General features: G+C 35.6%; 1 protein-coding gene across 1 annotated transcript; it reads left to right on the top strand.

Annotated features, from left to right (window-relative positions):
• Positions 1 to 11,581: 11,581 nt before the first annotated feature.
• On the top strand, positions 11,582 to 16,450 carry LOC147502662 (uncharacterized). Its single transcript, XM_086607497.1, has 6 exons — positions 11,582 to 11,798; positions 12,857 to 12,982; positions 13,389 to 13,448; positions 14,105 to 14,218; positions 14,316 to 14,403; positions 16,125 to 16,450. The coding sequence occupies exons 1-6, from the start codon at positions 11,790 to 11,792 to the stop codon at positions 16,130 to 16,132; spliced, it is 405 nt and encodes a 134-aa protein (XP_086463623.1). The 5' UTR covers positions 11,582 to 11,789; the 3' UTR covers positions 16,133 to 16,450.
• Positions 16,451 to 24,246: the final 7,796 nt, after the last annotated feature.

Below are 24,246 nucleotides of genomic sequence, written 5' to 3'. Positions count from 1 at the left end.
TTTCACTGACTGCCTGTCTAACCTATCTAAGGTTTTGACACGGTATGAAGAGAAGAGTCTGGTTTTAAATTGGGAAAAATATCATTTCATGGTAAAAAAAAAGGGCATAGTACTAGGTCACATTGTATCTAGTGATGTCATAGAAGTTGATAAGGCCAAACTAGATAAGATAGCAACTCTACCTATACCACGGACAATCGGTGATATTAGAGCCTTTCTAGGCCATGCAGGTTTTTATAGGCGCTTTATCAAAGATTTTTCGAAAATAGCTAGGCCATTAACTAATCTGCTTTTAAAGGATGCCATCTTTGATTTTAATTTTAACTGTAAACAGGCTTTCAAAATCTTAAAAGCCGCCTTAACTTCTGTACCCATTATACAGCCTCCCAATTGGTCTAAACCTTTCAAACTCATGTGTGATGCTAGTGATTATGCCGTTGGTGCTGTCTTGGAACAGAAACTAGATAATAAATCCACTGTTATTTATTATGCTAGTAAAACTCTAAATGATGCTCAAAGGAATTATACAACTACTGAAAAAGAATTATTAGCTGTCGTTTATGCTTTAGATAAGTTTCGTCCTTCTTTGGTTGGTTCTAAGACCCTAGTTTACACGGACCATACAACCCTTAGGTACCTTCTTGCAAAGAAGGATGCTAAGCAGATATTAATCTAATAGGATTCTCCTCCTGCAAGAGTTCACATTAGAAATAAAGGTCAAAAGAGGGGTTGAAAATATAGCTGCCAACCACTTATCTAGACTGACAAACGACGATGATAGTGATTATGAGTTCATACCTGACTCTTTTCCTGATGAGTATTTGTATGCTATTTTTTTTATACCATGGTATGCTGACATCGTAAATTATTTAGCGTCTGATGTTATGCCTTATGATTGGTCAAGAAATGAACGTAAGAAGTTCTTGGCCAGAGTTAAGCTATACTACTGGGATGAGCCCTACCTTTTTAAGTATTGTGCAGATCAGATTATTCATCGTTGTATTCCCCAGTGGGAATACAGTGAGGTTCTCTCATTTTGTCATGACAAAGAGTGTGGTGGCCATTTCAATGGTATGAAAACAACTGCTAAAATTCTACAATGTGGGTTTTATTGCCCTACTCTTTTTAAAGATGCCCAAGTGCATTGCAAGACGTGCATTCATTGCCAACAACTTAGGCGAATCATGAAGCGTAATATGATGACATTGAATCCAATCATGGTGGTAGAAATTTTTGACGTATGGGGCATTGATTTCATGGGTCCCTTTCCAATTTCCCACGGTTTCATTTATATTCTAGTTGCCGTGGACTACGTGTCTAAATGGATAGAGGTCATGGCTTGCCGTAGCAATGACCATAAGACAGTTGTGTTTTTTGTAAAAGAGTATATTTTTTATCGATTTGGCATTCCCAAAGCCATCATTAGTGATGGTGGAACACCTTTTTGCAACAGAATTATTGCATCCCTAGTGAAAAAGTATGGAGTTACACATAAGGTAGTAACTCCGTATCATCCACAAACTAGCAGACAAGTAGAAGTTTCTAATAGGGAAATCAAAAAGATCTTAGGAACAACTATAAATCCTGATAGGAAAGACTGATCGAAGCGTCTATCTGATGCCTTCTGGGCATATAGGACTGCTTTCAAAACTCCTATAGGTATGTCTCCTTTTAGACTTGTATTTGGGAAATCTTGTCATTTGTCAGTTGAATTGGAGCACCGTGATATATGGGCTATAAAAAGCCTTAACTTTAATTTTGATGAGGCGGGTGTCAAGCGCAAGTTGCAATTGAATGAGCTTGAAGAAATCCGTAGCGATTTTATAATTTCGCGAAGGATTATAAAGCTAACATGAAACGTGTTCATGATAAGCAAATCTTGCGCAAAGAGTTTGTGGTAGGTCAAAAGGTCTTATTTTATAATTCCCGTCTACATATTTTTCCAGGAAAATTAAAAACCCGTTGGTCTGGTCCTTTTCTGGTTATTGAAGTCACCCCTTACGGGGCAATCACCTTGGTAAATCCCAAGGACAATAGTACCTTTCAAGTTAATGGCCAACGATTGAAACATTTTCATGAGCTATTGTCCCCTGATGTAGAGGAAGTCCTTTTACAGGACCCTGTCTATGAAGACTGACCTTTTTCATTGGTGTACTTTCTTTCATTTCCATATATTGGTAAGTGCACCATAAAGGTAACCGGGCCCTCTCTATGGAGTGTGTGGCTATAAGTACCGGATCCTAAGTCTACGTTTAACATAATTCACGTTTTCCACTCTTGCATGTTTTCTCGGTTTTTGAGTCATGTTCCTCTACGGTGTGAATTATGCATTTAATGTTTTCTTGTTTTCCTTATATTATATTTTATTCATAAAATAAAATAATAAAATAAATAAAATAAAATAAAATATTCTAAACTCTGTGTCTAAAATTTGTTTGGGGGTGGGTTGTTCGTTTCCATCATGGATTATTCAACTTTCCAGTTGTGTTGTTTGGGCCGTTTAATTGTATTCTGATTCGGGTTGATATTATGTATGAATTTAGATTTCATTTGTTCGCATAACTTACATCACACACGCACTTCGAGGTGTTTTCCATCTTCTTATATGTCACCCATAATCAGAATAGAGTGTTTTATGGATCATTAGATTGGAAATTCTCTCCTGATCGTTTCCATATCTCATTCACAGAAATCGGACCAGTAACGAAGTGGCAATTTTAGTTTTAAGTTGCGCTAAAAATCGAAATTTTTTGGGTTTCGAATTGGGCTTGGGCCCAAGCCCACAGTACAACCCAAGAACGCATCGCGTTCTTCTTCTTCTATCTCCACCACCGCCATTAACAAGGTTAAGTTTTTAAACCTAAACTAAAAAAAAAAAAAAAAAAAAAAAAAAAAAAGAAACCTAATACACCTACGCCAAACATTTAATTCACTCCAAATTCCTCTCCAAATCATTCCCCCACCAATATCCGCCAATTTAAACACCCAAAAACCACCGAAAATTCAAAAATTTCGAACGGCCACCACCACCACCGTGCCTCCTGCCATTGGTAGGGTGTTTCAAAACAAGTCTCCCTACCTTATTCAAACCCTCAAATCATATCAAAACTCCAATGGCTCAAAGACGTCGGATATTGCCGAAGCACGCATTTACTGCCAACCAATTCACGCCGTTTTACGGTGACGAAATGGTTAGGAGAGACTGGAGTGGTTTGTGGTACTCGACAGACGATTTTTATCACGAAGATTTGGTCCAAGAGTTTTACAAGACGAGGGAGTTGGATGGGAATGGAATTTTTGTTAAGGTGGCTGGGAGGAGGAGAGCAGTTACTACGGGGTTGTTGGCTGAGATTCTAGGCATTCCGCCTAGGCGCCATCTCGATGCCACATTACAGGATTCCCAGTTTATTGCGGTAGAACCTTTGATGAACGCGACTATTTTGAAAGGGAACTACAATGCGAGCTCGCATTGTGTTCGCCAGGCGTCTCTCAGAACCAACCAGCTGGCTGTAGCTTAGTGGATTGGTCGGAATGTCATAGGGAAGGAGAAAGTTAGCAACATTGGTATGAACTGCCTTCATGTTCTATGGATACTCCAGGAGTAGAAGTATGAGTTCTGTATTTTGGAGTTTGTGCGTAACATGATTAGGGCAGTTGGAAAAAGTATCGCGCCTCTCGCGGTTTTGATAACAAAGATCATGATGACCTTCAGAGCGACTCTGAGGTCTGATAGGATTTGCCTGAAAGAGCACAGAAATCCTCATATTTATACGGAGTGTATCCAATAAGTTTGGAGGTTGAATGAAGATAGGGTAGTTGAAGAGACTGACTCGGAGGATGAGGAGGACACGACATGTTTTGATGCCGATGCCTTGAAGCGGTGTAGGTCGGATGCAGAACGCATGAATGTGATCCATCGTGGCATGCGTTCTCTCAATACTATTTGCGAAGACCTCCGGACTCGGCAGGCTACCATGCATCATAACTTTGAGACTCGTGCCCGGCGCGAGGATGAGCGTTGAACAGTTGAAGATAAAGATGGATGCACAATGCGAGTTCCGAGAAGACATGCTTGCACACTTCCCACCCCAGGGGGGTTCTTCTTCGGAGGAGCAGTCTGTGAGACACGAGCGTCGTTGCCGCAAGACGGATGGCTCTGGCCCATCGCAAGCCCAAGAGCCATCTCCTTCTCGAGTGTATTCCACTACTAGCAGCGAGTGGTTTAGGGATCTTATGAGTTGATTTGTTTTATTGTACTTGTCTTTATTTTAGTTCGGTTGGATGTTAGATTTTTAGTTCAGTAATTAAATTTGAATTTGGTTGTTTCCTGTTGTTTGAATTCAATTTTAATATAATTTGGTTATTTTCAAATTGTGCGTTGTTTTTATTGTTGATCCCACCTTCCCGAATTGTTTGGGGGTGGTATTATTTAGCTTAGCATGGTTTGTTATATAATCATCCAATTTAGAAGTTGTTTTGGAGTGATGGTGAGAATATTGCCGATATGGGCATATCTATGAATAGATATTGTGGTAGGATGAAATCTCGATGGGTTAGGCAGTTTCTATCCTAAATTCAACCTAAAAGAGATTCGGGTTGTTTTAGAATTGAGAATATGAATTGTTTCCGTTTTTGGGTTTGGAAATTTTATTGTTTCCGAAAATTGCCTTAAAGCTTTTTGGCAACTTCCCAATTCGTTTTAGCACCTTAAAACCTATAAAAACTTCATTCATTCTACAATCACAACCCTAACTACATCTCACATTCATCTCTCATGTTTCACTCCCAAATTACCTTATTTTTCCTTCACACTTTGGCGCAATAGCCCCTCGAAGCATCTGCACTCCCGTGAGGAGCTACTACCGCCTACTACATCGCAAAGAAAAATTCTTGACTGAAAGCACGACTGCGCCCTCCAAATTTCAAACCTCGAAAGTGCCACCTGCGCCAAAACATTGGAATTCCAGTTTTCATCCAGAGCGCACCCCGTGCCCATCCCAGGGAAAAAGTTAGCGCACTCTGTGCCCAAGTGCCTGGAACTCGAAATTCATCAGAGTGCACCTGCGCGCTCCATCCCGGCATAGCCTGGCGAAGCACTGCGGCCCCTCGACCCCCGTGGAGCACGAAAAATCCAATTTTTGTGGGTTGTTCCAGATAGTTGCAGCTGTTCCAGAGAGTAGTTTTGTGATGACTTCTCCAATAGTGACACCGAGCGCCTTTCAAACACTTGTTGGGAAGCGAGACTTATGGACATTGGTTCTGAAAAGAATCTTGCGGTTAAGGTGGGGCATCTACTTTGTAAGTGGCGCCGACTTCGTATTCACCTAAGCTTACTGAATTTTTTACAATAATGTTAAGTTCTATTGTAACCGGATCGGAGAACAAGAATTCTCCGTCACGGGTGATGACACACCACTAGAATTCAATAAGTATGTCGTAATAAGTAGTTTCGGGAATACCAATACCTGATCCTATTCACACGTGGGGATATATGACCGATAATGCATACCTCTATGACTATACATATTTCCATGAGTATTATGGGGGAGGGGTATTTCATATAATGGACCAAGGGCGTTACAACATAGCCCCGTGGTAGCCTGTCCTAAATGTAGGCACCACCATGTTATTTATCCTGATGAATTTTTTAGGGGATTGGCGGTTTACCTCTACAAATAGTACCGCTGGTGACATTTTCCTTGCTTTAGTTGAGGGACATCGCCGATATGACATTCCCCGAGTTTTAGTGGCTAGTCTTAAGAGAGCCCAAAATATGAGGCATAAGTATATTCTTATGCCTGTTTTAGTTTGCCGCATCATGCTCAGTTGCCTACCGAATTCTGTACCCGGTTCACCACGGACCGAAAAGGGTCGAAGTCATGAGACCCACCAATTGGGTGGTTCGCTCTTTGCGAGTCATGACTTGGTCGGGATGGCAGGTGCAACCTCACTTGGTTGTTCCTTACACCCCATCAGATATAGTAACACTCGACAAGTGAGCACAAGTAGATAACACACGACGACGGGCCTGGCAAGTTATCATGGCGTGGCAGGACGCGAAGGAACTTCATCTCTTTACAGAGGATGATGAGGCAGAGGAAGATTAAGCGGGAGTGCAGGTAAGTTTTTAGTTTCAGTTAGGGTCTGCTTATGTCCCAAGCACGTAATTTCTTACTACCTCATAACGGGTGGAACTCCTATAGAGTTGCGTCAGTTTTAGTTTCTATATTAGTATGTTATAACTTTATTTTGCAGATGTTCTGGAATTTCACGCGTTTTAATGGTATTTTCCTACCCTCCTTATTTAAAATACTTTGAGGACAAAGCATGCTTTTTGTTTGGGGGGCGTAGAAACACGTGTAATTAAGGCATCTGTTAGGATATAGATATGTATAATATGCATTTATTTCTAGTTAAAATTTCAAAAATTTCAAAAATTCAGAAAAATAAAAATAAAAAGTTTATACTATACACTTAGGAATATTTGTATTATTTTCTTCTCTATGCTTTGAATAATCTAGAAGTCTCACGTAACTTTTGCATTAGAATAAATTGTAGAAACTTAGGTTAATATGTAGGTAATAATCTTTGCATCTAGCTATAAATATATTACATGAGTATCTATGATTGTTTGGTAGTAAGTTTCCGAAACATAGGCTAGAGTACTTATTCTATAAATCCTGTGAGAATATAGTCTAAAGCCTTATATGAGTGAAACATTAGAGAAATCACACAAGGGAGAAGTAAAATCCGGATAAAGAAATCACACGTCCACATTTAGGCCCTCTTAGATCGATATAGCCAGAAATTCAACCCTTATGAAATTATTTTTTGATAGTCGCCCCTCTGAGCCTTTCCTTAGCGTTTCATAAACCGCAAATCCTTTAACCAAAAAAAAAAAAAAAAAAAGTTTCAGCCTACCCATTCTTTGAATAAGTCTGAGAATAGAGATGAAGAATAGAAAAGAGAAAGACCTTTGAAATCAAGAATTTGTCAGTCGCTTCAAATAAGAAAAGAAAGTTTCCATCCAAATAAAAAAAAGAAAAGAAAAAGAAACAAATAAAAGAAAATAAAGAGTTAGAACTCCAAAAATAGAATCAAAGAAGTCAAAAGCCAAAGAAAAAGAAAAATATGGCTAATGATGGAAACAAAGTGTAGAAACAAAAGTAAGAAACAAGGTTTTCTCTAGTTACATAAAATGAAGACTCTAATATCTCAAACTTGTCCTATTTGAATATCCATTTCCTTCCTTCTTAAACCATCTCCTAATCCCCGCAACACCTAATAAAGACCTCTAGCTCAATTAGGAATAGGTTAGTGTGATAATAAGTGGCAGATGTGTTTGATCGACTTCGGCTTCCTTATGTGTCATTGAGATTGTAAGTTAAAGTGCGCCCACTACACACTGGAGTAGTGAAACTTGAGCGGAAAAATCAGAGTGGTTTTTGTCTTGACATTTATGTGAGGACCTACTTAAGAACGCTATTCCGAGTTTTCAGAAACGGACCTGCTAGTGCATTTCATAGTATTACTCATTTTATATATGTTTATTGTAGACGATTGATTATTATGCATATATTAAGCTTAGGTTTTGACTTGATTATTCTGTATGCATTGTTAGTGAGATGTATAGATAATTGGGAGCATGAATAAGGAAACAATAGTTTTATTTCTTAGTCGTTGTAGTATAGATAAAGTTTATGAGTACCTTCACTGGAAAACTCTCACGAGGCTATAACTAGTCCACTAGGGAATTCCTAGTGGTTTAAGACCTTGTTGTATATGGTCAATGCAATCGCACTCAGCGAAACGAGAGTAGTTAGAACTCCATTTTTGGTCACTTATTCTAATTTCTCATATTTGCTTGAGGACAAGCAAAATGCTGTTTGGGGGTGGTTTGATAAGAGCCCAAAACTATAGTTTTAACCCCTTAACAATCATACTTTTAGACCAATTATGCGAGTAATAAATAAGAGTTAATGCCGACATTCGTTTTTTATGTATTTCAGGCATTGAAGTCAATTATGTGCAGAAATGTGCCACTTTGGCGAGATAAAGGAGCAAGGGTTGGTTGCTAAGAAGTTCTGTGATTAAAGGCCAAGATTCAAGGAGACAAAGCCTTTGTAAATCCCGGTTAAAAGCTGAAAAGTCAACACGGGCATAAATAGTGCACAAGTCAGCAGAACTTCTGAAGACCATATCTTTGGACTCAGGCCTCGGATTTGAGCCTACCTTACGACAAAACGACCGGCTCAGAAAGAGCTTTCCAATTGTTCAAGCCTTGACCCAATCAGAAGAGCAGAAATGGATGAAAAGTCTCCTAAAGTCAAAGCCACCTGAAACAGGCTCTATGGACTGAAAAAGTGGGCTTTGTGCTCGATTTTCCGGCCCAAAACATGGCTCCTCAGCTGATGCACGAAATTGTGGATCTGGTCTCCTCCTTTAGATAAAAACAAGACTTAGCTCTTAAGAAAATATAGTTAGATAGTTTAGAATAGAAAGTAGCCATTAGAATAGCTTGTAGATCTAGATTTGAATTTCAATTAGTTAATTAATTAGTTTCATACATTGTTTTTAGATTAGTTATTTGAATGATTGTTCTTCATTGATTAGATAAATAAAATAGTATTTCTTGATCATTTCAATTTTGTCATTTAAATTTGTAGATCTAATTTCAATTCTTGTTGTTATTCAATTCTTAGTTATTAATTAGATTTGAAGTATTGTTTAGTTAAAATTAGTAAAGTTCAAATCTTTATATTATGTCTAGTGTTAATTCAATGGGAAATGATAGCTTGATTAATCAAGGCTAAACCTCCATTAGAGGGGTTGAAGAAGCCGTGATGAAGCTTGATCCTTATTAACTTAGAATCATCGTGAGAGTTTATTCTACTCTAGAAGGTCATTGATTCGCCATTAGAATGGGTGGATGACCTCACATGCTAGTTATTAATTGGTAGAGATGCCATGTATAATTAGGGATTAGAATTACCATTTTGATATGCGAAGTATTGCAAATTGGATCACGACGAATCTTTATTAGTTGATTAAGTCGAGTTAAGGTGGATTCAATTCCCTTTAATTCTTATTCTAGATTCAAACCTTAGCATTCTGTCATTTCATTATTCGTATCTTGTTATTTGAATTCACATCGTAGTGTAATTCCCACCAGTACTCTCATTAGATTTTGAATAGACTCGTCAATTGTAGAAAACTTGAATGCTAGAGAACTAGGAGTGGAACGAATCCTTTACTCCACTTTATTTCGATAGATTTGAGAGTATAGATATTTTTGATAAGCAATCGAGCATAGGTAATAAGGTTTAGTTTTACTTGCGTTTGAATTTCATCGTTTATTTCGTAGGTAGAACTATTCAATTTTTATCGTTTATCAGTTTGTGGGGCTATATGGAATGGTATGAAAAGAATACTCACATTCGAATGATAAATCCCCAGCTTCCTATACATTTCTCCCCACAGATACTTCCTAGTTCCAGTACTTAGCTGGTGAGTTTTGTCATTTGATAATTGTAGTTCCGCTCTTTTAAAACTGTAAATACTAAATGGCTCCTCATACTAAATTACTTTTGCATTTTTTTTTTCAGAGCAACGTCCTCGATGAAACTACTCTCATGCTAGAGAGAGGTCTGCAATTTGGTCGGTCTGCCATTCCCAAGGAATCAAAGACCGAGTCTCGCAATGTAGAAAACTTGACCCGGTGCAAGTTTATTGGTGGGCATTACCGTCGTGTTTAATGGATATGAAGTTATTTTTTTGGTATATCGATTAGGATTTTGTATATGGATTAGGGTTTCGTGTATGGATTAAGCTTTATTGTATAATTTCATGGTTTTGGTTTTGGTGGAAATTTGATGTATACGAATATATGGAATTTGAAGTTTATGAATTTGGAATTTTAAGTTCGAATCATTTGTGTATGAATTTGATTTTGGAATTTGGTTATATGCGTTTGAATATGAATATGAATATGAATATGAATTTGAATTTGAATATGGTTTTATGAATATGAATATGAATTTGAAGTTATGTGTGTATATGAATTTAGTTTGGATATGGAAAGAACAAAATCAAATAAAAAAATTTGTTTGGATTTTGGTCTAGACAACCCAGCTAAGTCGCACAAAAGCATCCCAAACGATCTCATAAGATCGTTGCCCCGAGATTTTAGGACTAATCGACCTCTGCAGACCGCGAGGTATCCCTCATGACCTCTCCAGACCGCTGGCCTAGAGAACTGAATGACCTCACCAGATCGTTTAGGTATACACCTAAACGACCCGATATCTTTGTTGCAATATATATTTTACCGCATTTATCGGCCTTAATGACAAGTGCAGATCGCTTGGGCATACAATGCACGACCCAGCCATGCCGTCCAGACATTTGTAGACATTTTGAATTTTAATTATGAAATTTTGAGTGTAAAATTTGAAATTAAGATAGCTAGATAGAACAATTTACATGAGACTCTAGTATGAAATTTATTAACCCTAAACCCTAAACGATTTGTTGATTCACATTTGTGAAAGTGATTAAAACTTATTAAAATTTATAATACCCCATACTTAATTGAACAATAATTGATAGAAACAAATGATTAACCGACCATTTACTCGAATATGTCTACAACTTAGTGAGTTTAGGGTTCAACCTAGATATGTCTTATAAGTTTACAACTGATCAACACAACCAATCAAGATTGCAAAATTGAAATCTGATTTATAAAATGTTTGATTATAATTAATCATTCTTATTGAACTTGTTTATGTAAACCCTAACTTTGTCATACACGTATACAAAAGCTGACACCAACTCATTTTTTACGAGTAGTGCATGTAAGAACCATTTGTCATCGATTTACACACAAACTCTAACGATGGAACAAAGCAAAATTTATCCAAACACAACCTGAATGCAGGGTTCTTGCCTACACATCCAATCACATTCACTAACTTTCCCCAAGTTTGAAACCTGAATTCAACTGTTTCCAACACTTCACCGCCAACAGCTATAATCATTCTTATTGAACTTGTTTATGTAAACCCTAACTTTGTCATACACGTATACAAAAGCTGACACCAACTCATTTTTTACGAGTAGTGCATGTAATGAATGTTGCTTATCTTTGTTCCTAACAAAATTTTACAAAATTAAAATCTAATTTGTAAAATTTGATTAGGGTTTTTTACGAAATCATATTTCAAATCATATTTCAATTTTACAAAAAGTTATTATCTTATAGATTCAAAACAAGGTGAAACCTTCCAAACCATAAAACCGGACGGGATGTTGGATTCCGCCTCGTGTGTTTTTTAAAAAATGGGGTTTTTTTCGGAAATTCCGAATGATTTTTCGTTTTTTTCGATTTTTTTAAATTTCAGGCGGGATGTTTCATTCCGTCCGAGTGTTTTTTCAATTTTTATGTCCGCAGAATCCAACATCCCGGCTCAAAACAGCCAATCCCCCACCTTGTTTATCCTTGGTGATAGATCTCTTGCAAATGCTCTAACAAGAGTTAAGAAGAGTCCTACATATATGAAACTTATCTTTCCAACAAAACTCCGGTGCTTCAAAATAAAAATTCCACTGTAAAAGCGCATATGAAGACAGTAATGCAAGCTCCTCCTCGTACTTTGGCTTCCACATGTCATCGTATGATGACAGATACATCAGCTCAGAAGAAACACAACTAACCCTTCCGAAATCATTAGCACTTGGAAGGAATTCCAATATTTTCAGTTTGAGTTCGGCTGGAAGGCGCATGAAGCATGGCGGAGGTATAAGTCCAGTTTTCTCACATAGATCTGTTAAAAGAGGCAATGCAAGTTTATCTTTTACAATTCTCCAAAATTCAAGAACTTTACTTTCATGGAAAGATTTAGAAGAACCATTTGTCATCGACTTACACACAAACTCTAAGGATGGAACAAAACAAAATGTATCCAAACACAACCTGAATGGAGGGTTCTTGCTTAGAGACCCAATCACATTCATGAACTTTCCCCAAGTTTGAAACCTGAATTCAACTGTTTCCAACACTTCACTGCCAACACCTATAAGATCAGGAACAGTATATCGCCAATGTCCAGATCTCGGCGTCCCACCTTCTGGAAGATGAAATTTGTCTATCTTCCTCTTCTTTTTTTGGCTGGGTATCTATCTTCCTCTGTGACAAACGATCAACACAAACGAACCCGAACTCCAAAAGGACTGCATGAACAGCAATGATGAGAAGAGTGCGACCTTTGACGGCATTGTGGCCGTTACCATTACCTACCATATCCTTAAAAACGTTCTTAAGAAAAGTACATACTTCAGTCCTCTCCATTTTCTCCGTTTCCATCTTTTTTAAGAAGATTAAAAAGTATAACAAACTAACAAAGAAGGTGACTCGAGCAGTAATATGTGTCGTCTATTTATAAGTTTCACGAAAATCTCTTGCCGAACAGAGTTTGGATTACGAGTTCTACTCGGTTTCATAACTCCCTTGGACTCCGTGTCCTACGCGGCATCCAATTCCTATTTTCGCCCGGCCCGTGTATAGAAATTTGAAGACTAACCGATGGGCTTGCAACTTTTAATGGTTCGAGGCCAGGAGTCATTTTAGTTTTTACAGACGAAAGAGATTGCAGTAAAGATGATATGAAGCGATTTCTTTCACTCCCTTCGCTTTGGGGCACTTTCTTTGCCTTTACTGAATACAAAAAGAAGATTTACTACAACCCAAAACTTCCCCAAAGCACAAAGCACAACATGTACACTTTCATATATACACACATACACTCTTTAACTATCTATTTCTATGTTTTGATTAAAGAATGACTGTGTTTTGTAGGGAAATGAAGAGTTGTTAGTAGTGATAGGAGGTGGAACAGCTGGAGTGTATGGAGCAATAAGAGCTAAAACAGTTGCACCTCATTTGAGTGTTCTTGTTATTGAGAAAGGGAAGTTTTTGTCCAAGGTAAACTATTTATTCACATTTTGTAAAGTACCCTTTTCTTCTAATGGAAAAATTATTATAAATATGTCAAGTTTTGTACAGTTTTATGCAACGAACTTGGCATCTGCATGAGGTTATGACTTGGGCTGTGAGATTAATATTTGTACCCGTTAGTTGAAATGGCGAAAACATTGCAAATGTAGTATCTTTGTGGAGTTATGATTTGAGACTTGGGGAACTGAGAGTGTGATAGATACCCACTCTTGGAAGAGCGAAAAGTTAATAGTTTAGTAGTAATAAACATTACAGATTTGGCATCTTGAAGGTGTTACAACTCAACAGTTGGGAGTAAGACCCACTCTTTGGCGGAATCATTTTTAGTATTTTCTCTGATTGTTCTCATTTTTAATTTTGATATGACTGCTAGGTTAAAATTTCTGGAGGTGGCCGATGCAATGTGACCAACGGGCATTATATGGAAGAAACGGTGAGGAATATCTGATTTTCAATTGCCTTTTTTCCAGAGGAAATGCAGTGTAGGAACTAGAGTTAGTCTGTCTGAGTTATAAACATTTTGTGTGAGTCTGTCAATTTGTGTCTGAAATTATGAACACTGGTAGATGCTTTCCATAGTTAGACTGCATATGAGGAAAATTGTATGCTTTTGCTGAATCTTAAATTAATTTATATTTTCTGTTAACACGGCGACACAGTTGTGTTAATACTCTATGCTCGCTGTTCAGACTATTATGAAAATAAAATAATCGAAATATGAAGAGTCGATGTTACCTAGTATTAAAAATAGTCGCAAATGCAATTTAATTTGATTCTGATTATTGTACACACAACCACAGGAGAGAGATGTTGAACTAGTTTGTACATAAAAAACAGAACAATTGGATTGTACACAAAGCAGATTCTTCTCGGGCATATTTGATTCTCAACTTGTCTATCTTGATAGTTACTCATACTTTAGCACATTATGCTATTAAAACAAGGTTATGGCGTTATGCATTATATTTTACTAGTGTGTTGATATTTTCATTGCACTAGAGTGTTTATATCGATTGGTCCAATGTAAGAGTTTTATAAACTAAAAAGTTGACTATTGACTTGAAATGTTATATCCGCCGATTAATGTAGGTCCTGGCAGACAATTACCCTCAGGGTTATAAGGAATTGCGAGGATCGTTCTTTAGTATGCATGGCCCAATGGATACAATGTCTTGGTTTTCTGATCATGAGGTGCCACTCAAGGTTGATTTTTTGATTTCCATGCTTATCTTGTCCTGTTTTTTTACTTCTTCGGGATGGTTTAGATAATGATCAGTCATGATTGTCATTCTCTCTTCAGACTGAGGACGATGGAAGAGTATTTCCTGTAAGCAACAGTTTGTCTTCTATAATTGACTGTCTTATGCTTGAAGCAAAGAGTTCAGGAGGTACACTTTTCAACATAAAGAATCATGTCTATTTGAACACGAATGCTAATTAATTTTTAATGATGAATACCAGTGGTTAAACTCTTGGATTACCTTTCTGAGAATAGTGTGTTTTCTAGTATTTTTCTGAGTCGTAGCAGTATTAAATTTCATGACTATATATGTATCACCTCTTTTACTTTTTCTATGATGAAATGCCGGTTTTATTGAAATATTGCAATTTAAGTTCCGAAACCTACAAAGGCAAGGAAATGTGATTTATTCACAATATTTATTAACAGCAAGCATCTCTATAACATCTTGGATGTTGGGGTGAGAGGCAGATGTGAGCACCAAATCAACAATATAAGAACTTGAATTCTTATATACAATGTAGCCCTCTATGCATCAGGACCAGCCATTTCAAGTTAAAAACTGAGCTTCTTCCTAATCGCATCTACATAAATAGCAAAGGTTTTCCCACTTCTCTGAATTCACTAGCATGATTCATGATTCAGAATGATTGGTTGATTATACTTTTCCTGTTGGTGTATGTTGTTTTATTGATTTGGATTTTCATTTTTTATACCAAAATCTGCCATCACAACAAGAATAGCCCAGTAATCATCCATCTCTTTTTCCCAAAAACGGAGTATGTAGTAATCTACAAAAGGTGTATTTTGGTTCTAAATTATAAAGAAAGTACACATGATAATCTTAGATGGTACTCCATTATGAGTTAATTGGACTAGCCTGTTTTGCGTTTTTTTCTTTCTCGCGTCAATTTTATGCTATTGTAGTGTAGGATATTTCATCCTATTGTATCATTGTTTAGATATATATCAATAAAACAATATTTTACTAATCAAAATATAAATTAAAATGATAATCATGTACTATGTACTTATTGGGTGGGAAAGTCTGTGTGACATGTTCCTCTTTAATGAAGCCCTGTTGGACACGTGGTTGTGGAGATTTGGTGAGGAGTTCCAGAGTTTGTGAAGGATTGATTGTCTCTCGCTTGGGCCATTTTGGGTGTGAAAGTTGGTCTGTTTCCAGTCCTTTTGCGTGTGGGGTTTGGAAAGACATTCATAGAGTTCTCCCTCTTTTCTTGAGAGAGGTTCAGTACAAACTTGGGAGTGGTGATAGGATTCTTTTCTGGGAGGACAGATGGTTAAATGGTGACTCCCTTGCTACTTGTTTCCCTTTGTTGTTCTGCATGTCTGGCTTCAAAGGTAAACCCATCATGGATTGCATGGTTAGGAATGAGGATTGTGTATCTTGGTATGTGCAGAGCTTTGAATGACTGGGAAGTTAGCATTTTAGCTCCCTTGGACTCCGTGTCCTACGCGGAATCCAATTCCTATTTTCGCCCGGCCCATGGCAGGGATTGTTAAAGAGAGAAGTGCATTATGGCATAAAACAAACTATGGCGAATATGTCGATGTATCGCGGAATGTATAGAAATTTGAAGACTAACCCATGGGCTTGCAACTTTTAATGGTTTGAGGCCAGGAGTCTTTTTAGTTTTTACAGACGAAAGAGAATGCAATAAAGATGATAAGAAGCGATTTCTTTCACTCCCTTCGCTTTGGGGCTCTTTCTTTGCCTTTACTGAATACAACAAGAAGATTTACTACAACCCAAAACTTCCCCAAAGCACAACATGTATACTTTCATATATACACACTCTTTAACTATCTATTTCTATGTTTTGATTAAAGAATGTCTGTGTTTTGTAGGGAAATGAAGAATTGTTGGTAGTGATAGGAGGTGGAGCAGCTGGAGTGTATGGAGCAATAAGAGCTAAAACAGTTGCACCTCATTTGAGTGTTCTTGTTATTGAGATAGGGAAGTTTTTGTCCGAGGTAAACTGTTTATTCACAGTTTGTGAAGTACCCTTTTCTTCAAATGGAAAAATGATTATAAATATGTGTCAAGTTTTGTACAGTTTTATGCAACGAACTTGGCATCTGCATGTGGTTATGACTTGGGCCATGAGATTAATATTTGTACCCGTTAGTTGAAATGGCGAAAACATTGCAAATGTGGTATCTTTGTGGAGTTATGATTTGACACTTTGTGGAGATATGAGTTATGATTTAGGAAAATCCAGGACCACTGCACCAGAAATACAAGGATGAACCAGATATCAATTTTACTTACATAATTTTGGATAGAAGACCAAAAATTGGATTGAAATTACAAGATGTATTTGCCTCTCTGTGCTGCTGAACCCAAGAGAGATGGAAGTTTATCATGTTCCAAATCCAGCATAAATATGTAAACATAGGTAAGCTTATAATAGTAGTGCTACGTATACAGCACGCATATAGGGGATGGACAATCATTTTGTGACAATTAAAATTAAAATTAATAATTAATACACTACAAAACAACATTACTCAGGGCAAGTTTTGGCATAGGGATCTACTATGGTGGTTATCAAATGGTGGTCCACTTGATGTTGCATATGTGCAGAATTTATATCCGGGTTAGTGGTCACTGCACTGTCGTAGATATATGTTTTGCACTGTAAAGTTATAAAATCCAGAGTCTCTGTAGCTGGCTGTTAGCAATATCGATCCAACTTCTTTTATGTACCTTTGGTAGGTAAAATAGGGATTGAATGACGTACCATTTCTGTAAGGTCCCGAGAGAGTGAAATTGAGAAGTTCATGTGGCCCAAATATATCAATGTCTGGAGTGTCTGGTAGAGTCCACCCTGTGAACATGCTCCTGATTCTTCGAATCTCACTCTCATTAAAGGTATTAGAATGGTTATGGAACTCTGGAAACAACTTCAAGTACCTTCTCAGTTGAGGTCCTGCTTCCTAGCTAAATGAATCAATATATATAACTGGTAAAGATTTACTTTAAGACAACTGGTTATGTATACCTCAAATGGGTACTCATAGGAAAGAAAATCTGAGAACCCAGGACTTTTCATACGATATCCAACTTTAAGAGGAACTGCACAGAAGCAATTCCTCTTAAAGTAGACTAGTAGAGAAATTTCCGTTATAATAGGAGATTAATTCCCGTTGTAAAAAAAAAAAAATCTCGTTTTTTAAATAGGAGAGAAATTCTCGTTTTAATAGGAGATGACGTAGAATTTTAATAGAGCTCGAAAAATACCCCTTGTGAGAGCTTTAATATTAAGATATATATAGATAGATATAGATATAGACTAGAAAGTAGACCCGTGCATACGCACCGGCTATTTTAAAAATTTGCTTAACAATCATAACTATACATATATAAATTTTCTAACAAATCATGATTTCTATTTTTATCGCTAACCCGTTTTAATTTCCTAACAAATTGGTTTAATTAAGTTTTAAAAACCCGTTTTTTAATTTGGAGAGAGATCCCATTTTAATTTAAAAGTGTGATATTTTAATTAGAAGTGTTAGATTTTTCTTTTTGTATAGGGAATGAATTTTCATTATAATAGGAGAAAGATTCCCATTTTAATTAGAAGTGCTAAAATTTCTCTTTTCAATTGGAGGAATTCCTGTTTTAATAGGAATTAATGACGTGAAATTTTAAGAGAGCTAAAAAAATACCCCTTGTAGGAGCTTTAATATTAAGATATAGATATAAAATACTGTATTCTTTAAAAAAGTCAAGAATTTAGTTAGGCTGGGCCGGGCCAAAACAATAACAAGCCAGACTGGGCCGAACTCTTAATTGACGTCTCCAGTTGTGAACCTTTCCGATTTGGACCATGGTTGAAAATATCGGTCGAAAAATCAATTTTTCATAGATATTTATCGTTTTTTCAACCTACTGACTTCGAAGTATCGGCTCCGAAAATTAAATTAATTTTAAACCGATATATATTGGTAAAACCGATATAAAGATATATATCGGCAATATATTCCGATATATTCCAACATATATTGTTTGATTTGGTTGGACAGTTTGACTTTTGACCAATTTTGTTGACGGTTGACCGGTATATCTCGATATATATCGTATATTGACGATATTCTTGATATATTTTGATTTTTCAATTTTTTTGAATATTATCACCAAAATAGATAAAAACAATATATCGATCTGATTTTTTTATTTTTCCGATATATATCGGTTTTGGGAGGGTTATCTTCAAATCCCATAACTTTCGGCCTTGATTTGGACAAGAACTGTGGTCGAAAAATGAGATAACTGAAGTTTGACTTAAGTCGCGTCATATTATTATTTATTTTACCCTTTTGCTTATTTATTAATGTCAATTGACTTTAGCCAAAATTCCACACATGGTCAATTTTGATTGGCTTCCTTGAGTTTTAGACTGACTCGATTAGCGAGTTTCTGTATCATGAGTGTGACATAAACCTCTTCCTTACAAAAGTCATTCATTTTGTTGGCAATAATTTAATAATTTAAAGATCGAGTCAATGATTAAACAATTAACTCATAGTTTGGTTTTGTATGGTAGCAAATAACTTGAAGGAATGTATAACTAGAATAAAAATGGGGAGAAGCCTAACCCTTTAAACATAAAGCACGTGTATATGGACAAACAACTGATATTCCGTTAGTGCTTGATCTCAATACGCATTTCCATCTCTATCTACCACGTACACTCTCCACCTCTCTTCTTGTTAGAAATTAGTTGCTTGTTGAGTATATATTGCCGGAGGATCTAGGATTGTTTCCTAAATAAAACAGGTTATAGAATTCGTATGTCCCATATATATCTACGAGGATTTATGACAGAAATTTTGCATTGCCAAAGCAATTATGACTTATGAGCAACAAATAGAGGCCATCATCACATTACTTGCCCGAAAATGTCAACGTGGCCTCATTGTAGAATATGGTCAGGATTTAAAGAAAATATCGTAGCTGAAAAAAATGTGAGGGTGCAATGATTAGCGTAAGGTATGACAGGGGGCAAGTAGGGGTGCCAATGGTCATAGTACAAAATATCAGGATATGGGTATTTATCGATATTCAATTTCTAGATATGTATCATGGATATATCCCTCTCTTTGGAGATATTTGACATTGTTTCACATGCAAATATCGTGGATATATCCAAAATATCGACAAATATCATGAATATTGTAGATATTTCTTGATATATCATGATACATTATTTATATTTATTTGAAATATAATGATAAATATTAAATAAAATTGTTATATATACAAAATATCGCCAAATATCACAAAATATCACAAAATATCACAAATATCGCAAATATTATCGAAATATAATTGATATTTGCAATCGTATATATCTCTAAACATATCGTGATATTTAAATATCTTTTTCTGAAATATGGATAGATATCTCCAAATATCGTGATATATCGGGATATTTTGTACTATGCCAATGGCTACGGATTATCTGGAACTGAATTGGAATCGAAACTGAATGTTCCGGTTCTGACTCTTAAAAAGTTAGACCCATTTAAAACGGATCATTAAAAATTGAACCGGAAACCGTATAATCGAATAGTAAAAAATCTGTAGATATCTGAATCGAAATCGGAATCGATTATTATGATTTTGATATATAAAATTTAGTATTATATTACATTTAAGATAATCAAACTCATATATTATAATATATAATATTTTTTTTTATATGTAAAAGTTTATTAAATATATATATCATAATAGTGAATGTGTGTTGTTAAATGTGTATTTTATAATAATACGTTAAACAAGTGTATTATAGATGTTAATAATAATGTCAACATGTATATTATGAATTAACTAATACATTTTATATTTATTAATTTATGCACGTGTACATTTAAATAGGATACACATAGTTTATATATTGTGGTAAACGCATTTATTATAATCAAATATGTAGTATTCATGTTAAAAATTAGTGATGAGATGTAATTATAAGACGCATGTACTCACATGTTCGATTTAAAATACGAGTTAATATATGTGTACAAATATATGTGTATGCACGTAAAATATATCAAAGTAACAAATATATGTGATTGTACGTGTACACGATCGAGTTAATACAAGGAAACAAATATATGTGTATGCATGTAAAAAAAAATCAAATTTTTGGGGTTAGATATTTGATTATTTTAATTTTTATATCAAAGTTTGAAATTATCACATGAATGGTAAATGTTTTAACATTTATGATTGATATATATTCATAGATTGATGTAAATATAATTGTTGATACATAACTAATTATACACAAAATATTATCATGTAGGAAAAGAAAAATATAAAATATAATTGTGTATAAATTATTGAAATTGTTTAATAATCATAATAAATAATAAAGACCCGAATTAGAACTGAAATCGATAAAAAGAGTTTTGATGGTTTTGGATTGGATTCTATAATTCTCATACTAAAACCGTTGAAAACTGAAACTGATACAACTACAAATAATAAAACCCAAACCAAAACAGTTAAAACCCGACCCAAAACCGACCCGTTAGCACCCTCGGGCAAGTAGACAATTGTTACGCGATGAACAGAACACCCTCACGTTTATTTTCAGTTATTCTCTTGGAATCCTCTTGTTCTAAAAGGATATTACAAAAAGAGAAATGAGGTTAGCTTTTTAGGTGAGATTTTTTTTTTAAAGAGAACTGTTAAGAGCTGAAAAACATGAGGTTGTTAAGGAGGCGTTATGTCTTTACAACAGGATTGCCTGCCAGCATCCACCTGCCTTCTACAAGCCTCCCTACATCCTTGTGCGGCAATGTTCTAATGCAGACATCTAGCAGAAGTTACTTGTTGAAGGACCTTATTTTTTCAGTTTAACTACAATAGTACCACTGGGTCTGGATGACGCCTGCCTTTGGACTTCGTCCAAGTTAGAAAAGCCCACCTTCTTCCAGACCACCATTTTTGTTTTCTTTATTTTTCATCTTTTTTGGTAAAATTCTTCCTTTCCAAAACAAGTTGTTCAGAGTCAGGAATATGGATGAGGGCAATCAATTTGTAGGTAATTATTCATAAGCACTCATTATTCATTGCGAGGCCACCAAGATTTTGAACATTTTTTTACAAATTTGTGTTGGACAAAGATTTTACAAAAATTTATTATGAGGCTTATTTTTATTTTTCGATAATTATTACGAGGCTTATTAGTAGCTGAAATGCTAAATGCCTGAATGGGTTGTAATTAGGGGTGGGAATTTGGCCCTAACGATCCTAACCCGGCCCTGAGTCCCTGACCGACCCGACCCTAAGCCCTATAAAGCCTTCACAGAGTTTAGGGCCGGCCCGGCCCGGCCCTAATGCCTTCTAGGGCAGGAATAGGGCTAAGATTCTAAAACATAGGCCCGACCCTAATTCAGCCCTCATTAGCCCGACCCTAACCGGCTCTGTTTCACACTTTCACTATAAATACACATACCATAATTGTCCAACTCTTTGTTAAATATTTTCAATTAAAATAACATTGTCCTTTGTAATTTATCACTTACACCCAGGATACTTCCAATAACTTGTCTTATATAACAAAAACTTGTCAACTTAACGGTGAAAGAACAATGAGCACTAAATTTAATAAAAATAAGACTTTATTCCTTTGATCATCAAGTCAAAGTCCATAACTTATTATTCTCAATTTCTTTTCTCACTTATTTCTTATAAATTATATTTTTATTCACATCCAAGCCAAGTCTAAAACTAAATATTTCCTTCCACATCATTAAAGTAAAATACAGAACAGACATTTGTAACATAGAAACCAAAAAACAACCTTTGTCAGAAAAATGACATTTGTAATCTCAAACCTTTCTCCATCACTTGTTCAAAAGCCAATATTTTCATTTCCATATACAAAGCTTGAATCACTTTTAAATTAGAAGAAAGGTAATATTATATTTGTTTGAATCTATTATAGAAATAATTTATGATATTACAAATAGTTTAACAACTTCCATGACCCATTAACCAAAACTATTATGTTTTAACTTTCTTTATATCTATTACTTCTTCTTTTTAAAATGATAATATAATTATTTGTCATGTATTTCAATTTAAAATGTAATTTTAGTGAGGTTTGAGTCTGAGGAAGAACAAATTCGAACTCTCGATGTACTTGATTCATTAGATTGTGGATGTGCATTTTAAATTTTTTGGACTTATACGGGATTATTACTAGATTGGTTGGACTTTGAGTTTGTAGATTATTGTACATTTTGTAATATAAATGAGTTTTAAAACCCCGATGTAGTAAAAAAAAAAAATATATAGGCCCGGCCTTAAAGCCCGGCCCTAAAGCCTTTAAAGAGGGCTTATGGTAGGATAAGGGCTTGAGGTTTAGACTTGTGACCCGGCCCGACCCGACCCTATGCTGACTTTAGGGTCGGGCCAACCCGGCCCAAATATTTGAAGGGCTTTAAATGTTTAGGGCCGGGCTAGCCCGGCCCCGGCCCATTGCCCACCCCTAGTTGTAATGTTCGGAGCAAACAAACTTTCATTTTGAAGAATTGAAGTAGTGAAGCACTAAAGTCCATTAGAACGTTTTCAAAGGACAAGACACAGTATTTTGAAGCGGGGTTGCTTCGTAAAGAAAACATATTTCAAATCTATCCGCGTACTCTCTTTTTTCCATGCATGTCAGCCCACACAAAATTCACCATATATTTAGGGTGTTTGCTAAATTTTAGCTAATGGAAAGGAAAAGAAATAAAATAATGGTCCACTATAGAATGGAAATGAAATAATTTCAAAATGGTATGTGTTTGGTAAACCGGAAAAATGAATAATCATATTTGTTTGCAAAACCTATGAAAATGAATAATTGTATTGTAGGGTGTGTTAGTAGAGAGTCCCTGGCTATCCATTTTCTTTCATTTCCTCAAAATTTTCAGAAATTAACTAAAAACACAAAACTTTTTTCATTTCCATGATTTTGGTTCTCTATAGAAAAACTCATTTATTTTCCATGAGTAAACAAACACGTTAAAAACTATAGAAAATGTAGACCACTCTTATTCCTTTCATTTCCAGATGTAAACTGAGGAAATGAAAGTAAAAACTGGAAAAATAAATAATCATGTTTGTTTGCAAAAGTTATAGAAATAAATAATTGTATTGTTAGGTGTGCTAGTAGTAAGTCCGTGGCTATCTATTTTCTTTCCTTTCTACAAAATTTTCAGGAGTTAACTAAGGACACAAAACCTTTTTCATTTCCATGATTTTGTTTTCCTATGGAAAAACTCATTTCCTTTCCATGGGTAAACAAACACTTTAAAAACTATGGAAAAAGTGGACCATTTTTATTTTCCTTTCATTTCTATAGTGTTTCCATCCTAACAAACACACTCGTAATAACACACAATCTTATTTTCAAAAAGGCGGGATTGCATTCTAGACGCTAGGGCCTGAGATTACCATGGCTGGCATAGTAGTATTCATCTAATTGATCTCATATCGTTAGTAGAACACTGAACGCTGGTCTTTCAACAGGAAGTTACAAGGTGAACTGGTTTTTAAAAATGAACACGCAGTGTGACAAAATATGAACAGAGAAAGGCAACAACGAAAGTGACTGATCGAACTATTTCTATAAAATCATTCAGTACGTGTTGAATTTTATTGAACTAGTTTTACGGACAATATGTATGTAGTCTCACACTCTCACAATGCATCGGGAGATTTAATAATATTTAGCTTCAAACTCCCGATGTATGTTGGACTATTTATTTCAACTTCTCAACGAAAAAATCTGAACAAAACTGATCAAATTGGTTCTCAGTTGAGAGAATATAATTTTATCTCTATCAATTTAGTTTATCAGACTCTGCTAAGATACTAGTATTAGGGATGTAGCAAATATATTGTGGTCATTTTGATCTCTAATCGTACTAGCTAGGCAGAGAAATGTATTCATTTTTACTA

The sequence above is a fragment of the Coptis chinensis genome, chromosome 4 (genome assembly GCF_015680905.1).
Source record: "Coptis chinensis isolate HL-2020 chromosome 4, ASM1568090v1, whole genome shotgun sequence".
Classification (NCBI taxonomy): Eukaryota; Viridiplantae; Streptophyta; class Magnoliopsida; order Ranunculales; family Ranunculaceae; genus Coptis; species Coptis chinensis.
The sequence above is the reverse complement of the archived record's forward strand: the minus strand, read 5'-3'. Positions and strand labels throughout refer to the sequence as shown.

Excerpts from the sequence above, each read along its gene's own strand:
- LOC147502662 (XM_086607497.1), top strand. Across the intron at positions 12,983-13,388 it reads AAGGGAAGTTTTTGTCCAAG|GTTAAAATTTCTGGAGGTGG; the intron begins GTAAACTATTTA and ends TATGACTGCTAG. Across the intron at positions 14,219-14,315 it reads ATCATGAGGTGCCACTCAAG|ACTGAGGACGATGGAAGAGT; the intron begins GTTGATTTTTTG and ends TTCTCTCTTCAG.